The sequence below is a fragment of the Pteronotus mesoamericanus genome, unplaced genomic scaffold (assembly GCF_021234165.1).
Source record: "Pteronotus mesoamericanus isolate MK-2021 breed Mesoamerican mustached bat unplaced genomic scaffold, CSHL_Meso_final contig_50, whole genome shotgun sequence".
NCBI classification, from domain to species: domain Eukaryota; kingdom Metazoa; phylum Chordata; class Mammalia; order Chiroptera; family Mormoopidae; genus Pteronotus; species Pteronotus mesoamericanus.
Window position 1 is genome coordinate 27,705,867 of NW_026555186.1, and position 15,095 is coordinate 27,720,961.

Genomic DNA, 15,095 nt, shown 5'->3' on the forward strand with positions numbered 1-15,095 from the left:
AGTGTCCATCAACAGGTAAGTGGATAAAACAACTATGGAACATTAACAAATGGAGTACCACTTGGCCATATAAAAGAAGAAAATTTTACCCTTTGCAACAGTATGGATAGACCTTGAGAACATCATGCTAGAGTGAAATAAGCCAGTCAGAAAAAGACATACCGTATGATTTCACTCATATGTGGAATCCAATGGATAAACTGAACTAACAAGCAAAACAAGAGACAGACTCCTAGTAAGAGAGCAGATGACAGCTAGTGGGGAGGTGGTTAGTGGGTGGAGGGATTGAGCAAAAAGGAGAAGGAAGTCATGGACATGGATAACAATGTGGTAATTGCTGGGAGGAGGGCGTATAAGGTGACTAAATGGTAAGGGAAAAAATGCAATAAAGATTAAATTAAAATTTCAAAAACAAATAGAAAATATATGAAAAAAAAAGCTATAGACCACCAGAAAGATAACATTAGCTAAATTCAAAATTTAGGAAATTCTGTTATCAATTAAAACATACTTAAGAAATACAACAATCACATGTAATATATGGACTTTGTAAGATCCTGATTCAAACAAAACCTTTTTAATAAAACACATTTGTTTAGATAACCTGGAAAATTTAAATATAAACTGGGCATTAAATGGTTTTAAGAAACTGTTAATTCTTATTATGTGAAATGATATTGTGGGTGTGAAAAAAATGTCTGTACCCATTAGAGATGCAGACTCAAATATTTACGGGTAAAATGGTATGATATCTGGGATTTCTTAAGAATATTCCAAATAAAACACAATCTGTATTCCAGCCTGTAGAGGTGGTTTGACTCTTTATAGCATAATAGAATATATCATCAAAGCTTTATAAGAGAACTCACTCTAGATACACATGGAATGAATAATCATCATGTCTGAGGAATATTTTTTCAATATATGTGGATCCCAGTAACTTTGTCAACTAATCTCATACACTCATATACCTTAGGGCACTTCATGAAATAAAAGCTTTGTTAAAATCATGACAGCTTACATCAACTTGCCATGTCATTTTCTTCACATACTAACAAAGTAAGCCTAAAAATAGAGGAATCAAGGTTTGTCTGATATATCTTGTTCTTAATGATACCAAAAGATTTTCAAAGACCACTACATTCTTGTCTAAATGTCTCCTATCATCTGTTAAATAACTTATTCCAGATTTTTTGAAGGAACCACACTGAGATGATCATCTGTAATACTCAAATTCTACCTTTTCCATATTTTAAAAGATGTACTTTTAAGTTTTGTTTATTTAGAATTCACATGCCACTCAATTCATTTAAAGAATACAATTCAATGTTTTTAGTATGTTAAGAGGGTTGTATAAACATAACCACAACCTTATTTTGGAACACTGTCATTCCCCTTAAAAGAACCCTTTAACCATGATCTGTCACTCATCTTTCCTCACCCTCTACCTCCCATTCCTACTCTTCTTTCTGTCTCTATAGATTTGGTCCATTATGGCTGTTTTAAATAAATGAAATTATACAATATGTGTTTTAATGGCTTTTTCACTTTAAAAAGTATGATTATTATCTTTTAGTACTCCTATATTTTACTATCTTTCCAATATACAGTCAATGCCTGTAGGACAGTATCAAGTACCTTTAACTCTGGGATGTTAAAAAGCTCACACTCCCCGGGTTCCGAGTCCAGAATCAGGTTCCCAGGCTTCCCTATTTGACATCTTTAGTCCTCTGACATCTAAGATATAGGAGCAATCCCATACACAGGGCCTAGGCCATTTTTCTGATCATCTTTGCCTGATCTACGAGATTCCTTGAGGTAAGCCTAGATACTCATCTGATGCTCCCACCATTCCTACTCTATCCCCTAAAACCATGTCCTGACCCACTTTGGTTCTCAAGGCTTTGGTTCTTAAATCAGTCCAGAACTAACCTGGAGTTTTCTAATTGCTCTTGGACTGGGTGAAGTAACTTGTTGGCTCCACCCAGATAAATTAAAGGGGAGGGCAGAAGGAAGACACACTGTGACTTCACCCCACTCCACTGGGTTTTAGCTTTTAATCATCATGACTGTTCTCTAGATTTCTACTCCTTGTCATTCTCTTTTCTCTGGCGTCAGGATATGCCATAGAGCCAGGAGCACATGAGTTATAGGAACACAGAAGATGGCAAAAGGGGAGGGTGGTAAGTAGTGAGGTCTGTGCCTTTGGTCCCTTCTACTTCACTGAGGCAACAGGAGAAGGTTACATATCTGTAAAGGCTAGAGGAAGACAGCCAGTTCTAGCTATGAGATAGAAATTAGCTGGAGACACATTACCAGGTAGAGCAAAGGAAGAACTGAGAAAGAAAAGAAGAAATAGTAAAGTGCTCACATTGCCCAAAAGGAGAAAAGATTCTTGACCGGGAAAGGTCAGCCCTGGCAAGAGAAGGGAGAAGTGCTCTGGCTTTAAGTTTTCACTGCTGGAGGCCAGGGGTAAAAAAGGGAGAGAGAGAGAGCACATGCCTAAATCTGCATTCTTCTGGCCTATTAGGTCCCAATCAGAATTCCCGCTTTCCAGCCCTCTATATAATGTGCAGTAATGATCACTTACTAGCAGGTGATACATTATCAAAAAAAACCACTTAAACTCTCCTAAAGTACTGTTCCACACTAGGAAGGAATATGCTCATAGCTCCCACTAGCCTTCCACAGTTCTACCTGTGTCAGGCATTTGTTCTGAAAGTATACAGGACACATCTTCCTGAGCCCAGGTGATTAGCTCTCTTTCCTATCCTAGGGGTTTTGAACCCTGAGGGAACTTCCAACACTGAAATAAAGACATTTTCAGCAAGTGTCTTGGTCCTGTAATACAGTGCCTGAACCAAAAAATGTCTAGGAAGTTCACAGCATATATGATTTCTGAAATAAACTATGTGTGCTGGAATTCATAATCTCAAATATTATTATTACTATTATTATTATTGCAGTTACTACTAATCAACTCATATGGAATTACAGTATTTTGATATTTAACCAAGGTACATCTGTGTTGGTGTGTACTTGCTGATCATTAAACCTGGGAGGCTCACCTATCTTATACTGACTATGAAAATTATATTCGACTCTATAACGCTGCCTGCCTCTTATCAGGGTTGGACATCATTGTGTAACACGTTATTGAAGGAAAAATTCTCTTGAAGTCTATAAAGCACCATACAAAAAGAGTTTTTTAAAAATGCATATTTTTAACAAAAAATATTCTATATAAACAAAAATGTTCTATAGTTATTAAGAGTTACATGTAAAATGTCACCAGCCAGATTAGGCAAATAAATAAATAAGCAAATAAATAAATAAATAAATCGGGCATTAAAATTTTAGTACAAATTCAGAGCATCAATTAGCAGAATGAACTGAAACTAAATTCCTATCTATTTTCCTATTGGTTGGTCCCAAGGATTTTAATACTTGCAGAATGTAGTATTTGATCTGCAAACAAAAGCATCACAGTACCTTATAATGTCCATTCATCACAGCATCATGTAGGGGAGTGATCTGGTACATTCCTTTGATATTTACATCTGCTCCACCTTTTACTAGTTCACTTGCTGTCTCATAAAATCCCCTTACACTCACTTCATGAAGTGCTGTCCAACCTATTATACAAAAAAAATGTATTTGTTCACATTTGGCATCTTAATAATTTTTTGTGCTTAGCCTTAAAATAAAATAAAAACTCAAATTTTAAGGTGTTTCTTTAAAAAATATTTTAATTATATGAGACAAGATAATCTCACCATGAAAACAACCTGTATTATTTGGTGAATTCAATAAATCTGAGGGAAAAATCAAATTTCTACTCCAAACTCTGTTGTAGAAAAATATGGAAAGAAATAAAATATTTAAAACCATTCTTGCCTTCTTCAAATAAAAAAGCTGTAAGTGGGGGGTCATTATAGCTCATAAAGTAAGCTGGTTACAGGATACTTTTCTGCAGAGAAGAGGGGGACAATAGCTTTATTTCTAATTCAAGGTATTTCCATTAAAGTAACCCAACTGACAGAACTACATAGAATCATCTCTTTCTCCTTATTTGCAGAAAGCTATTTACAATTTAACAATCTTCAAACTGCTCCAAGAAAATGAGTCACCCAGATAAATATTCTTTTTCTTTGTTAGATAGGGACAATGGTAAAAGTTATAGATATTTATTAAATTCCAATAAATCATATGATTGATGTAAGAAAACCTGAAAGCCGCCATATTAAAAGTATACTTAACTCTTTTCAGAACCTTCTCTATAAACGAGGGTTTCTCAATTTCTGCACTAACATTTTGGACTGGATAATTTTTATTGTTCTAAGCATTCTATCAAATGCCAGTAGCAACTCCCTTTCCCAGTTGTAACAGTTAAAAATGTTTCCAGGAACTGCCAAATGTCACCTGAGAGGCAAAATCACCCAGTCAAGAACCATAGCCATAAAATGTTACAGGAAGAATTTCTCTTATAATATTAAATAGAAAGCCTAGAGGAAAAAATAAAGGGCACCAAAAATGGTAGATACATAGTTAATAGAGATTTTTTCTATAAATTTCCTTAAAATGCACATGGCTATTTAAAACAATTGATAAGTAATATTGGTCTACAATCATAACACTATATTTTGGGATTTATAATGTACATAAATATATGTGACAGCTATCGCACAAAGGATAAGGGAAATATGTTCACTGTTCATACATTTTATAAGAAGTATTACAATATTAACTCTAAAAAGACTGTAAAACATTAAAGATATATATTGTAATTCCTACACTATCCACCACAAAATAACGCAAACAAGGAAACAAAAAATACAGAGGAAGCTCAAAAGGAACAATTAGTAAAATGGTAATCCTAAATCTGACTATTTATATTATATGAAAATAGACTAGTCAGCCTAATTAAAAGGCAGAGATTGCCCTGGCTGATGTGGCTCAATTGGTTGGGTGTCATCCCGTAAACCAAAAGGTCATGGGTTTGATTTCCAGTCAGGGTACATGCCTGGGTTGTGGGTTTGGTCCCTGGTCAGGGTGCATATGAGAGGCAAGCAAGCAATGTTTCTCTTTGAAATGGATATTTCTCTCCCTCTCTCTCTCCTTCCCCTCCCCTCTCTTGAAAATCAATAACCATATTCTTGGGTGAAGAAAAAAAAATAAAAAACAAAAATAAAATTAAGAAAGGCAGAGATTGTCAGAATGGATAAAGTAACAAAACACAAGAAATATATTTTAAATATAAAGACATAGGTTGAAAATAAAAGATTAAAAAAAGACATAGCAAATAGAAAAGAAACATAAGAAGACTACAATGTATATATTAACATATATTAACTATAAATTTACAATGTATGTATTAACATATAAAGACCTTAAGACAAAGTGTATGTATTACCAGATATAAAGAGAGATTATTTCGTAAAGATTAAAAGGTCAATTTATCATAAGATATAATGATTATAACTATGTATGTACTTAATAACAGAGATTCAAAATATTAGAAGCAAAATTTGACAAAATTAAAGGGAGAAATAGACAAGTCCACAATCATAGCTGTGAACATTTCAATACCTCTCTCAGGAAATGATAGGTCAACTAGACAAAACATCAGTAAAGACAGGATGTTCTGAACATTACCAGCCACCTTCATCTTACTGACATTTATAGAATATCACATACAACTAAATAACACACATTCAAGTGCACAGGGTTATTCACCAAGAAAAACCATACACTAAATGATAAACCAATTCTCAGTAAGTATAAAAGGATCAAATTCATAGAAAGTGTATCCTTTGACCATAATGGGATTAAATTAGAAATCAGTAACAGAAAAATATATGAACAATCCTCAAATATTTAAAAATTAAACAACTTCTAATATAATCCTGGGGTCAAAGAAGGTACTCATGCAAGAAGTGAAAAGAATTTCAAACTGAATGATAATGAAAATTCAATATATCAAAATTTGTGGGATGCAGCAAAAACAGTATTTAGAGGAAAACTTAAAGCTTTAAATGCTTATAGAAGGAAAAAAGGTATAAAAATTTGTAGCCTCATTTTCAGCCTTAAGAAAGTAGAAAAAGAACAAAGAAAACCAAAAATAAATAAAAGTCTGAAAAAGAGTAGAAATGAAATACAAAACAGGTAATAGAGAAATTGATAATCCTCTAGGAAGGATGGAAGAAAAAGAGAAGAAGGAAGGGAGGAAGGAAGGGAGGGAATGGAGGAAGGGAGGGGGGAGAAAATAAAAATATAAGGAATAACAGATAAAATATTCCTAAATTTTTTCAGATATTAAAAGGATTACAGGAGACTATTATAAATAAAACTTTATAAATAAATTGTATAACTGAGATGGGAAGGACAAATTCCTTTATAAGTACAACTTACCTAAACTGAAATAGAAAACTGAATAGCCCACACCTATTCACCTATTAAAGAATTTTAATTTATTATCAAATCTTCCCACAAAGGAAACTACAAGCCCAGATAGTTTTACTCAAGTTCTGTCAAACATTTAGGGAAGAAAAAAAGCTCAACCTCATATAAATTAGAAGTGAGAATACTACTTAACCCATTTTATGAGGTCTGAAAAACCCTGATACCAAAACCAAAAACATTACAAGAAAATTATAGACCAATATTACTTATCAACATTGACACAAAATATCTTTAACATAGTATTATTAGCAAATTGAATCTAACAATATATTTAAAAAAATCATGATCAAGCATTCATTCCTCATAAAAACTCTCAGCAAATTAGAAATATATTCCTCAATATAAACAGCAGCTACAAAAACCTACAGCTAACACCATGCTCATTACTAAATATTAAAGAGGCAAAACTAATCTAGGGTGAATAATATTTGAACAGTAGCAGCTTCCAGAGAGCAGGTGTGGGGAAAAATTGGGAAGAGATATGAGGGACTTTTGTAGAATTGTGGTAATATTCTATCTCTTAATCAAGGTTTGGGTTACACAGGTGAATGTTGTATGTCAAAATTCATCAAATGGCACATTTAAGAATTGGCATTTTACTGTATGAAACTTTTACCTCAAAGGAAAAAACTAGCGAACTCTAGTTAATGGCATGTATGCTGACTTATTTAGTGGTAAAATATACTGATCTCTATACTTTGAAATATGTCAACATAAAGATGGTTTATAGATGGATAGGTGTAAAATAATAAGAATGAATTGGCCTCTACCTCGTGGTTTCTGACACAGAGCTCCTAAAACTCTTGTAAATAGGGGTACGAGGAGAATATTTTGTTCTAACATTTAGCCTTTGACCCCAGTTCTTGATACAGAACCCCCAAGACCTTTGTAATTTCCTGAGTGATAGGAGCCTCTCACACAGAGCTCCTGAACTGCTTGGAATTTCCTGGGTGATAAAAGTGTCTTTTGTTATAATGAGGCAACTTTTGGCAAACTCCTGGATGGGAGCTGGTCACCAGAAGACCAAGCCATGATGAGAAACTTGGAACTTTTGGCTCCCCCTCCCACCCTAATTCTTTGGAGAAGAGGGAGAGGCTGAAAATGAATTTCATAACTGATCATGCCTACATGATGAATCCTCTATAAAATTCCCAAAAGTATGTGGTTTGCAAAGCTTTTCCAGGCTGGTACACACATCTATTTGCTGAGAGGGTGGCATACCCCACATTCCATGGGCATAGAAATTGAACAGAAGTTGTGGGTAATCCGGGGACCTACTACTTGCAATTGGCATTTAAGTGGGAGGCAGTTTTGTGGGACTGAGCCCTTAACCTGAAGGGTCTGCACTAATGTAGGTTAGTGTCCGAATTGAACTGAACTGCAGATACTTGGTTGGTGTCAGAGAACTGCTTAATGGATTGAAAACCCATACATCTGGTGTCAGAAGTACTGTGAGTGTGAGTAGCAGGAAAATATGAGAGTGTTTTTCCTTTACAATAAGTATATGGAAAACATGTGAGTGTTTTTCCTTTACAATAACTATGTGATATGTAGAATCTAGGTATTACGTATATAGAAGTTTACTGTACAGCTCTTTCAACTTTTCTTTATGTTTGAAATTTTTCACATTTTCATAAAAATATTTAAATAAACAGCTCTCACATGAACTTTTGGAATATATCCATTTAAGAACTACCTGTTTTTTAAAAATATATATATATAAAACTATCTCCCCCAAAGTACTGTTTCTGATAAAAAATGTGAACTCATTGGTGTTTTGTATTAAGACCTGTAGACACTGGAAATTTGCTTACTGATGTGTACCCTGATTAACTCGATTATCTGCCATAGGTCAAGGCTGGCTGGATGAAAAATGGAGTATCAGAAATCCAAAAGTTATTAACTTTAGAATGCAGATGATGATCTTCCTTTTAGAAACCTCATTTCCTCATTTAGCTTTCCTTAAACTACAATAAAAATTGGTTTCCTCTGTGGCTGTCTTCTTCAGTTGTTAATCTAGTCACTCTGCACTCAGCAGTCAGGCTTAGACAGCACAGGGTAGGGCAGAGTCCCTCCTGGGGGCGGGGGGGTTATTGGGTCCTCTCACACTGCTGCTGCTCAGGGGAGTGGTCAGACTGAGCCTAAAACTCCTTAGATTTTACATATTGATTTTTAACTCACCTGAAATTTTTTTGTATAATGTGTGAAATAGGGCTCTATATTTGTTTTATTTCAAGTAACAGTGGTCCATGCACCTTATTTGTTGAATAACATTTATTTTCCCCATTGATTTAAAATATCAATTTAATCATATATTGTTAGATATATACATTTGTTTCTAGAATGCTCATTTTATTTCTTGATTATTTCTGTGCTGGTGTCATGTTGTTTTAATTGGTGAGACTTTATAGTGGATTTAAACTTTTTAATATTTTATAATGGATTTTGACATTATAAATAAATAAATAAAATCTGCATTTAAAAAAAAAGAAAGAAGGAATTCCTACCTTTTATGACAACATGGAGAATATTATGCTAAATGAAATAAGCCAGTCAGTGAAAGACAAATACTATATGATCTCCTATAAGGTATTATGATCTTCCACCCATAAGTGGAATCTATTCAACAAAATTAACTAATGAACAAAATAAACCACAGGCATGGAAACATGGAGCAGGCTGCAAGTGACCAGAGAAGATGGGGAAGGGGGACAATGGTGAAGAGAAGGGGAAGGGACTAGACAAAGAACATGTATAAATGACCCATGGACATGGACAACAGTGTGGGAATTGACTGTGGGAGTGGGGTGGGGGATGGGATGGGTGGAGGAGGGCAAAGTGGGAAAAATTGAGACAACTGTAATAGAATAAACATGATTTAAAAATAAATAAGTAAATAAATTCAAATTTTAAAACAAATGGTTTCCTAAAGGGAACAAAAAGGCTGCTATAGAAATGAAAAAATAACTATAACAAAAGATTAGTTTGTTTTCCTTGAGCCCAGACTGACAAAAAGATAAGGTAAATGTAAAACAATTGTTTGGTTTCCATGGAAAAGCCAACCTCTGATTTTAAATTTACTAAAAAAAATTCCCCAAGAAGACAACGTGCATGTGAGTGATTCAGAATAAATGATGGAACCTGAAGGGAAGGGACAGTTAAAAGTGAATGTTACTCCTGCCCTGGCCAGGTGGCTCAGTTGGTTGGAGCATCATCCTGTTCACTAAAAGTAAGAGGGTTCGATCCCTGGTCAGGGCACATACCCAGGTAGTGGGTTCGATACCCAGTTGGAGCACGTCAGAAGGCAGCCAATCAATGTTTCTCACAGTAATGTTTCTCTCTCTCTCTCTTTTAAAAAAAATCAATAAGCATATCCTTGAAGGAGGATTAAAAAAAAAGAGAGAGAGTTCTACTTTAAGTATGACCTAAGCGAGAAAGATCCAGTGATGAATGGTCTCAGGGCTGAAAGAAATTCTCAGTCATCAATAAACCCAGAACAACCTTTATTCTGTAGAGAGGGCCACTGTAGACCATAGAAAGAGCTACATATTGCAGAAACAAATCAAATTTAACCAAGAATTTCCCTTTCCCTAGAGTTATTCCTTCTGTGATGTAAAACCATGCCTACAAAATAAAGGTAGAGTATAACTTACAACAGATCTTTTATTAACTCCTGAATCTGCAGGTTGGAAGATCCTTAAGTAACGTATTTTTTCTTTTTAAACATTTAACCATTTTGGAGGAAATCTCTTTAAAGCTTTATAGGATTATAAATTTCCCATAAAGGGAATATAATTTAACACATGTTTAATAAAGATTCAAGATCATAATGTTAGTTTTATGTTCTAAAGCAGCAACTGCTAACACCCACAGAGGTAGGAAGAACACTTCTTCCCAACTGTATAGTCCTCAACAATTTTACCTCTCATTTTTTGTTTTTATCTGTCACTTGCCTTGATGCTGGCTTAAATTTCTTACTGTCATCAATATCCTGATCCATGCCAAACTTTGTTTTCAGTTCTAATGTGTCACAGGCATAGGAATCAGAATGCCATATAAAATAATGCTCAAGACACTTGTCTGAGAGGTTTTAGCAAAGAAGCTTTACGAGATCTATGTTGGGCATTCAGAGTTTTTTTCAGTCTACTTGCTGGTTATCATCATTGCTTTTGATAGGTAAAAAATTATTCCAATTGATTTTTAAAACCAAAGATATTAATAATGTATATGAGGACTTATAAAATGTAAATGGTACCTATGAAAAGACCATTGGTCTGTTACTGTACATTTTGTAATTTCTTAAAAGGCACATAAGCCTTTTTCAGATTGCATCACAAAATACATTTAAGGCTTTCTAGTAGATATTATTTATATTTGTTTTCATAGCAACTGGCACATAGGAGGCACACTGGGAAAGTTCGCAACATTGAACTGATATGTTATGTGGAGGCCATACACCTCTTACCAGTAGTTCTTGAGCTTTAATGAGAATAAAAATCACCTAGGAGAACTTGTTAAAAATTCAGATTTCCACACTTTAACCTATAGATTTTTACTGAGTGAGTGTATGTGTGTGTATATTTTGGGGTGGAAGTAAAGACCGTATTTTAAACAAAACATTGCAAGTGACTGATGAAAATGGTTTGTAGACAGCCCTTTGGAAACACTGCTCTCTGCAACCTGTGGGATGTAGTAGCCAGAAGTATAAAGATCAGAGCTAAGATGCAAAGAGAGAAGGAAAGTAGAAAACAAGAAAATTCATTGGAGGGATAAATGGTAATAGGAAAAAATACAATAAAAAAATAAAATAGAAAATTAAAAAAAAATTCTTTATAAACTTAAAAAAAAAACAAGAGAGTTTGAAAAACCTGGAGAATATGGGAAGGATAAAGAATTCATGAAGGTCACAGAAGTACCTGTGAGGAAAAGCTGTACATCAACTGGCTGAAGACAAACAGGGAACAGCCACCAAGTATGTTAGCAATAGCATAGAAAAAAAGGTGGAGGGCTAATGAAAAGACACAGGTCAAAAGATGCTTCAGAAACCCACAAAGCCCAGTCAGCTGAAGGTAGAGCTACTCCTGAATGTAAGGGGCAGATAGATACTAACAAAAAGAACCACATATATCTCAAAATCAAGGGAATAAGTGCTCTACCTAGCAAATAAGGATCAAAGATTGAGGGTAATAGGAAGATGGCGGTTGATCTCGATATTAGGTTGGAAATTACAGCCTGTTAAGACCTGATTACAGTAGAAACCCAGACCTTGCTAAAATTAAGTACTGAGGGTGCACTAGTAATCATCTGCTTGTCATTGGACTGTGCTATTGCTCTTGGCATACCATACATAGACTTTTTGCACTGTTTCATAAACTGAGGAAGTCTAGACACATTAGTAAAAGTATGGACACAGAAAAGCCCTATCCAGTCTGGCTCAGTGCAGCTCAGTTACTTAAATCCTTTAAAAGAATCATTCATCTCCAGGAGAACATGTCAGGTTCTTCCCACAAAGAAGACTGTACCAGAGATACGACAGAGACTCTTCTCTCTGAGTTCCCTGCCCTTCTCTCTCCACCTCATACTCTCTCCTCTCCACTCCCTTGGCCACTGCTACTTCTATCATCTACCATTTTTTCATCAATATTCCCCAAGTTCAATGTATCAGTAGCTTCTTTCAGCTTTTGACCTCATTTCTCTTCCACTCAAAGTTGAGGTGCCCAGGGCAAAGGGAGCAAGCCAACCTCAGGAACCCCATTCTCCTGTGTAATGCCACTGCACATAGCCCACAGGCAGGCATATTCACTGAAAGTAAAATATAATGCTCTTCTCTTGCTCCCCCTGCCCCTTACCTTTTCCCTGGGAGATGATGGTGAAGAGCTACCTGTGCAGGAAAAATGCCTGGAAGCTTTGTGTTTGAGACTTGCCTTAGGCCCAGTTTGCCGTACTTTCATTGGAATGGCTCTTCTAAACAAATCACTTTCAAGATAACTGTGGGTGGTAACCCCAACTTACCAGCATAACTTGGTTGATTAACATTTCCTCCTTTTTCAATACAATAATGAACAAGATGAGTGTCGTTGTGCAGGGCAGCCTTATACAGTAGGTTCTCTCCAAAAATGTTTCTCCGGTTAATGAGAGAAAGAGATATTTTATTCATCTTCATTTTTTCTGAAATGAGGGAAGGAACAAAAGAAAGTAATCCTTATTTGAAAATCAGGACGAATACTGGTAACAGGGTGAATCCAGTCAACATTCCAGAATAGAGGTACACCATATTATGAAAGAGTATTTTATCCATTGACCCAACCACAATAACTACATGCAAAAAGGTAAAAGAGGCAACTCCTATTAGTTTGAAAATATTTGTAGAAGTTATAAACCTCCTAAGCAATTTATGTTGACTGAAACCCCATGAAACATGCATATATTAAAAGATTAATAGATTATTTTCTTAAAAATTCTTGTGAAAAAGATTATTTAAACCTAGAATTAAATGCCATTAAACCCAACAAAATGTTATATAATACCATTATAGAACACCAAAATGTCTTATAAAAGACATGAAAAGAAAATCTAAAAGGTACATGAGGAAAATACAAAAATTAACTACAATGAGACCAGAAAAGAGAATGCTAAATTTTCTTTCTTTGCTAAAAATAACTGTCATTAAATTGAAGAACTATGATCTTGATCTGTACAATAGTTCTGATCTCCCAAGCCAAGAAATAGTTTACCAGGTTATGTATATCAGGTATCATTTTCCACTGTGCTTCCTAAAATACTGAAACTCCTCATTTAGATACTCTAAATCCTGTCAATTTTTGTGGGTAATATTCATTTGGTTTCCTTGAATTTCAGAGTAGCTTTGATGATAGCTTTTCCCATTTTGATTTAGTTAACCTGCCCCATCCTAAAACTTCACAAAGGTAATTGAGTACTGCAGCAGGTTTCTTAGTAGATCACAATTTGCCTTTTATTTGAATCCTTCCACTCAGTTCCACTGTAAATCAAACTAACTGCTGAACATTTGAGCTTACCTTCCTCCATCCCAAACTACAAAGCATTTTGATCCCATCAGATAAACGGTATGCTTACCAAAAATCAGTAGTTTAACTCTTCAGTCTGTCTTTGCTAGTTGTACTTGTTATTACAATTATGTAATTTATTTAAAATAATTTTTTGCCTGTTGAATATGATGCTGGCAGTGGGTTTGTCATATATGGCCTTTATTATATTCAGGTATGTTCCCTCTAACCCCACATTGCTGAGAGTTTTTATCATACATGGGTACTGGGTTTTATCAAATGCTTTTTCTGCATTTATTCATATGATCATGTGGTTTTTGTCCTTCATTTTGTTTATGTAGTGAATCACATTTATTGATTTGCAAATGTTGTACCAAGCTTGCATTCCAGGAATAAATCCCACTTGATCCTGCGTATGGTCTCTTCTGTTTTTCTAATTTTTTTTTTTGTTGTTTTATTGCAGTTGTTCCAATTTTCTCCCATTGCTCTCCCCTGTGCCACCCACTTCTCCACTCCCACAGTCAATTCCCATCCTGCTGTCCATGTCCATGGGCCATTTATACTTGTTCTTTAATTAGGCCCTTCCCTTTCTTTCCTCCCTTATCCACCTCTCCTCTCCCTCTGATCCCTGTCAGTTTGTTCCTTGTTTCTATTCCTCTGGTAATACATTGCTTGCTTCTTTGTTTTGTTGATCAGGTTCCACTTAAAGGTGAGATCATGTGGTATTTGTCATTCACTGCCTGGCTTATTTAATTTAGCATAATGCTCTCCAGTTCCATCCATGCTTTCCTAAAAGGTAGGAGTTCCTTCTTTATTTTTGCTGCATAGTATTCCATTGTGTAAATACACCACAGTTTTTTGATCTTCTCCTTTACTGATGGGCACTTAGGTTGTTTCCACTACTTGGCTATTATAAATAACACTGCTATGAATATAGAGGTGCATATATTTTTGAATTGGTGTTTCAGGATTCTTAGAGTATAATACCAGCAGTGGAAATGCTGTATCAAAAGTTCCTTTTTTAGTTTTTTGAGGAAATTCCACGCTATTCTCCACAGTGGCCACACCAGTCTGCATTCCCAACAATAGTGTACTAGGGATCCCTTTTCTCCACATCTTCACCAGCACTTGTTTGTTGATTTGTTCATGAGGGCCATTCTGACAAGTGTGAAGTGGTATCTCACTGTGGTTTTAATTTGCATCTTGCTGATAGCTAGTGATGCTGAGCATCCTTTCATATGTCTCTGGGCCCTCTGTATGTCTTCTTTGGAGAATTGCCTGTTCAGGTCCTTTGACCACTTTTTAATTGGATCGTTTGTCTTCCTGGCATTGAGTCATATGAGTTCTTTACATATCCTGGAGATCAAACCATTGTCCGAGGTATGGCTGGCAAATATGTTATCCCATATGGTTGGTTCCCTTTCATTTTGATATTTTCTTTAGCCCTGCAGAAGCTTTTTAATTTGATGTAATCCTATTAGTTTATTTTTTCCTTTATTTCCCTTGCCCTAGAAGATGTATCAGTGAAAATATTGCTGCATGGGATATCCGAAATTTTATTACTTATGTTTTCTTCTAGGACTTTTATGGTGTTGTAGCTTATGTTTA

The 15,095-nt window shown here is 35.1% G+C and overlaps 1 protein-coding gene across 1 annotated transcript in view; it reads right to left on the reverse strand.

Moving 5' to 3' along the window:
* ANKRD31 (ankyrin repeat domain 31) overlaps nucleotides 1–15,095 on the reverse strand; it is a 128,427-nt gene that overhangs the window by 64,530 nt on the left and 48,802 nt on the right. Inside the window, exons 10-11 of the mRNA XM_054578257.1 lie at nucleotides 12,475–12,630; nucleotides 3,493–3,635 (exon numbers count right to left, since the gene is read on the reverse strand). Coding sequence (XP_054434232.1) covers nucleotides 3,493–3,635; nucleotides 12,475–12,630 — 299 coding nt within the window. The remainder of the gene's footprint in view (nucleotides 1–3,492; nucleotides 3,636–12,474; nucleotides 12,631–15,095) is intronic.